General features: G+C 49.8%; 1 protein-coding gene and 1 long non-coding RNA gene across 2 annotated transcripts in view; one reads left to right on the forward strand and one right to left on the reverse strand.

The window, feature by feature from the left end:
- The window catches only part of LOC108444895, a 77,815-nt gene that overhangs the window by 49,784 nt on the left and 23,313 nt on the right, over positions 1-4,718 (reverse strand). The gene's annotated exons all lie outside the window — the stretch shown is intronic.
- GRIK1 (glutamate ionotropic receptor kainate type subunit 1) overlaps positions 1-4,718 on the forward strand; it is a 54,515-nt gene that overhangs the window by 36,144 nt on the left and 13,653 nt on the right. The window contains exon 12 of the mRNA XM_017727093.1: positions 1,976-2,193. Coding sequence (XP_017582582.1) covers positions 1,976-2,193 — 218 coding nt within the window. The remainder of the gene's footprint in view (positions 1-1,975; positions 2,194-4,718) is intronic.

Here is a 4,718-nt window from a genome sequence, read left to right on the forward strand (position 1 = left end):
CCTGGAGCCCTGGCAGTGTCCGAGGCTGGACACTGGGGCTTGGAGCAGCCTGGGACAGTGGGAGGTGTCCCAGCCCATGGCAGGGGTGGAACTGGATGATCTTTAAGGTCCCTTGCAGCCCAGGTCACTCTATTATTCTGTGATAAACTTTTTGCTGCCTCAAGGCACTCAGAAAGGTGGACACTGGAATGACCATTGGGAAAACGAGATGCTGCCCCACTCAGCCAGGAGCAGGGTTTGCTCTCACCTCCGCAGAGCAGTCACTCCATGCAGAATCACCAGGCTGTGGTGCCCAGAGCCCGGTGAACTGAGCCTGTTCTTTCCCACAAACACCACTTGCTGCAGAAGTCACAGGAGGTTTGGCATCCACCCCACAAGCGCAGCACAAGGGATTTTCCATCCACTCCTGAGCAGCACTGGCACGTTCCATGGGTGGGGCACAGCATCAAGGGCCAAGTGTAGGAATTCCATTTGTATGGCTGCCTAAGCTTAAAAGCAAGAATTCCTTCAGGGTGACCTGAATCAGCACAGCTTTTGCAGTTCAACCCCAGCTTAAAAAGAGAGAGCAATGAGGAAATATTTCATTGTATTAAAAAAAAAAAAATCTAAAAAGCATGAACCCCAGCAGAACCCCAAACATAAACCCAGACAGAGCTACAGCTCTGGAAACAACTCCTTTTGGACTGGAAAATTTCAAGTGAGAGTTTTTGCCTTCAGACTGTTCTCGCTGCTTGGCAGTTCTGTCAACACACTCCAACCCTTGGGCTAAGCTTAGCTCTGACCTTTAAGAGACACAGCTCTGTGTTTACAAAGCCAGCTCCAATCTGTTTGCTGGTTGGTGGGGAAGGTTCTACCCTTTCGGTCTCTGCCCCAAAAGTCACATTAAGAGTTTTTGCAAAGTCTGAAAACCTTCTCTGAAACATGCTGAAATTTCTTGCAGAACCCACTGAACAGCTGGGGAGACATAATAGGTCTACATGTCTTTCCAGTAATAAAAATACATTTGTCACATCAAAAGCTTTAGCCCTGAGCACTCTGTTCACAGGCACTTAAGTATTTTCTTAAGTCCATCCCTCATCAGCAAAATAATTATGCAAAAACTTAACTTGAAGTCAGAAGTCCTCAGGTGGCAGCCTAAGAGCTTTGCTGAACCAGATCTTTGAATCCCACGTTATGGACAGAATTCAGTGGGGATGGGCCCCCAACAAGAGCAGAAAATTTGCCTCAGAGTGCTTGGAAACAGCAGTATCTCTGTGGCTGAGGTTAGAGGCTATCCAAGCTGCCTGAAGCCATTTCAGTGCAGGTAGCATGTGCTGCTCTGTGGGGAGCTAGGGCAATGGCAGAGACCTGCTGAAACCTGTTCAGCAATAATGAGTGTTAAATACAGTGTCCAAAATTTTGCATCGCCCTGAAGATGCGAGGGATGTGTCCATCACCCCTCTGATTTCTCAAATGTGAAGCACACATTGGTAGGAAGAGGTTTTCTGGGGGCTGAGCTGAGGTTCACTGGAGGCCACTGGAGCTGCATTGATCTCCCTGCTGGTGCTGAGATGTGTCGACAGGAGGCACAGGGCAGGCTCCTCCCGTGAGGTATTTCTGTCAGATACTTGTGAGCAGAATAGAACTCTGGTTACAAAATCAATTGCAGTGTACAGGCACAAAGGGACTCCAGAAGCAGACAAAAATGCCAGACTAGCTTGCTGGGGATGTACAAGGTTAATATCACAAGCATGGTTAGCTCAGAGAGGTAAGGGGGCTCAAGGGTAATTCCATTTGTCATGTATCATGGCGCACATCCCCTTCCCGGTGTGTTACCATTATAAATGTCAGCTGTGCATCTGTGAGATTATTGTTGAAACCATTTTATCATGCTGCAGCTCATAAAAGCATTGTGTGCCTAAAACCAGTCTGTGGTATCAGGCAAGGCATCCTTCAGCCTCATTTTAATACGATTGTCTTGGTGGTGTTGTAACAGGATCAGAGCTGATGCCCAAAGCTCTTTCCACCAGAATAGTTGGAGGAATATGGTGGTTTTTCACCTTAATCATAATCTCATCCTACACTGCCAACCTGGCTGCCTTCCTGACTGTGGAGAGGATGGAATCCCCCATCGACTCGGCAGATGACCTGGCAAAGCAAACCAAGATAGAGTACGGGGCTGTCAGAGATGGATCCACCATGACCTTCTTCAAGGTAAGGCAGCCCCGGGAGGCGGAGCCACAGCATCCCGAGGGATTGGAGGGGTAGATAAATACACCAGGTTCCCACAGCCACGGCGGACCCTTCAGCACAGGAATGTAAAACCCGGCAGGTTTCCCCCAGGACATGTGGAAAACCAGCCTGGCACTGAACTGCAGCGAGGAGCAAACCCATCTGCCTTTGATGGGAGCCAGGGCATGGACATGGGGATATCCTCCTCCAGCTGGGATCCTATTTCCTTGCAGCCACCTCATGAAAAAGCAGCTGGAAAAGTCTGCTTCCCCTTCTGAAAGTCACATTTGCACCATGGTAATTCCGCAAATGCAAGTTTGTTTGTCCCTTTTTCTAATGCTCCATGGTCAGTATTACCCAGACCATCAATACAGGGGCCACACACACACCTGAACACATCTGCAAGTGACAGACAGTTTCCTGTGGCTAATTGTTTGGTATTACTGTGATAATTGTGTTCTTTTTTTTTTCTTCGTTATTAGTATCAATTATATACAAAATGGGTAATCTCATAAAATGTCAGTGTAAAAGCCAACAAGCTATAAATACAGAATACATGCACAAAAATCCTGTGACAGTCAGAATTAATTAGCAGCTTCGTCAGCAGTCTCAGCAGGGAAGTCAGGCTCAGGATGAGGCCGGATCAGTCTTCTCCCTGTGGTACCTGAGGATGGTGTTTATGGAGGCCCACATGCAGAGCCTTTGAAGGGGACAGGACTCTGGGGGAGCAGCAGTGGGGCAGAACAACATCTGTGCCAGGCAGAGCTGCCCCAGCGTGACCCTGCCTTCCCTCAGCCACGAGCCCTTCTGAGGGAAAAGGGATAATGCACACCCAGAATGGTCCAGTTGTGGGAGATCTGAAGGTCCAGAGGGGGCCACAGAGAGGATGAGGGGTCTGAAGCATCTCTCTTGTGAGGAGAGGCTGTGGGAGCTGGGCAGGGTGAGGAAGGGAAGGCTGAGAGGGGATCCCATCAATCCATGCAAATGTCCCCAGGGGTGTCAGAGGATGGTGCCAGACTCTGACCACACTGCTCAGTGGTGCCAGTGACAGGATGAGGAGCAGTGGCCATGAACTGAAACACAACAAGTTCCACCTCAACCTGAGGAAGGATTTCTGTCCATGGAGGGGGCAGAGCCCTGGAACAGCTGCCCAGGAGGGCGGAATAGCTGCCCAGGAGGGTGTGGAGCCTCCCTCTCTGGAGACATCCCTAAAATCCAAATTCCTGTGTCACCTGCTCCAGGTGGCCCTGCCTTGGCAGGGGGGTTGGACTGGGTGATCTCCAGAGGTCCCTTCCAACCCCAACCATCCCAGGATTCTGGGTTTCTGTATAGTCTGTCCCTGCTGCGGCTGCCAAGGGTGAACTGCCCCTGCCAAGGCTCTCCTGTGGCTGAACAGAAATGTTTCCTTGCTGAAAGAAAGACAGCAACTACAGCATTTTGCTATAGTCAGCTCCTGAAATGATGAGCTGACATTTCCACTGAGATGGAAACCCACCTGTCAGGCAAGCTCTGGATTCTCCTCTGGCTCTTCCATGCCCAAGCATGCTCACTGCCACTGATATTCTGAAGTAAAATTTAGCTTCAGAGACAAAACTTCAAAACCTGTTGCATCCCCGCGTTTTTAGGGGAAATAGGTCCTGAAGCTGAACATGAGAAGTTCACAACAAATTTCCTAGAGCTGTTTCCAGTTTTACACTGATTTCTTTTTGCACCATTAATCCCTCAGGCAGAAATATGTAGGCTTCAAAGCATGTAAGCTTCTAAAGGAGAACTTCCAGACAAGGTGGTTAAATATTTATGCACTACACGTGCCAGCTTACTTGTGCCTGAAATACATGTGCACAAAGCACAGGGGAAGGACAGCGCAGAACCTGGGGATGGATTCCCTGGCACAGGGATGGTGACACAGTGGAAATGCATGAAAAATGCAATGTCTCACACTTGTAAACACTCCGTGTTTTATCAAAGGTGTTATGATTTTTATTACAGAAGTACCTCCAGACCCTCACAAGATCAGGGGTTCTTTGTCCTGTCCAAAATTTGGAATAAAAAACACTGGAGTAGATCTCTGAACAAAACCAGATACTTCTGTCTGCAAAGCAAGGCTCTGACTTTGCCTCCCTCAGACTGAGAAATGCTGCCAATCTCCTACAGCTACATGAGTACACAGAGCCCAGGGAGGGGCCAGGGGACAGAGAGAAGGCAGCAGGGGGGAGTTCAGGCAGCAGTTCCTCCATTTCGGACTCCACCCAGGGTCCAGCACAGTTACAGCGCCTTTGCCGTAACACTCCAGACGCCGCCTCTCTTCTGGGAGCTGTCCTGTCCCCGGCAGTGCTGGAGTGCCGGGAACAGGGAGAGGGAAAGGAGGGATTGGCACCAGCAGCACAAACCCCGTGAGGGAGTGAGGCGCAGGGCTGGGGTGCCCTGGGGAGGGTCATTCCCTCGAGTGCTTTCTGTGCTGCCAGAGGTGATCTGGCAAATCAAACAGTACAAAACCCAAGGAATGC

The sequence above is a fragment of the Corvus brachyrhynchos genome, unplaced genomic scaffold (assembly GCF_000691975.1).
Source record: "Corvus brachyrhynchos isolate BGI_N302 unplaced genomic scaffold, ASM69197v1 scaffold412, whole genome shotgun sequence".
In the NCBI taxonomy this organism is placed as follows: domain Eukaryota; kingdom Metazoa; phylum Chordata; class Aves; order Passeriformes; family Corvidae; genus Corvus; species Corvus brachyrhynchos.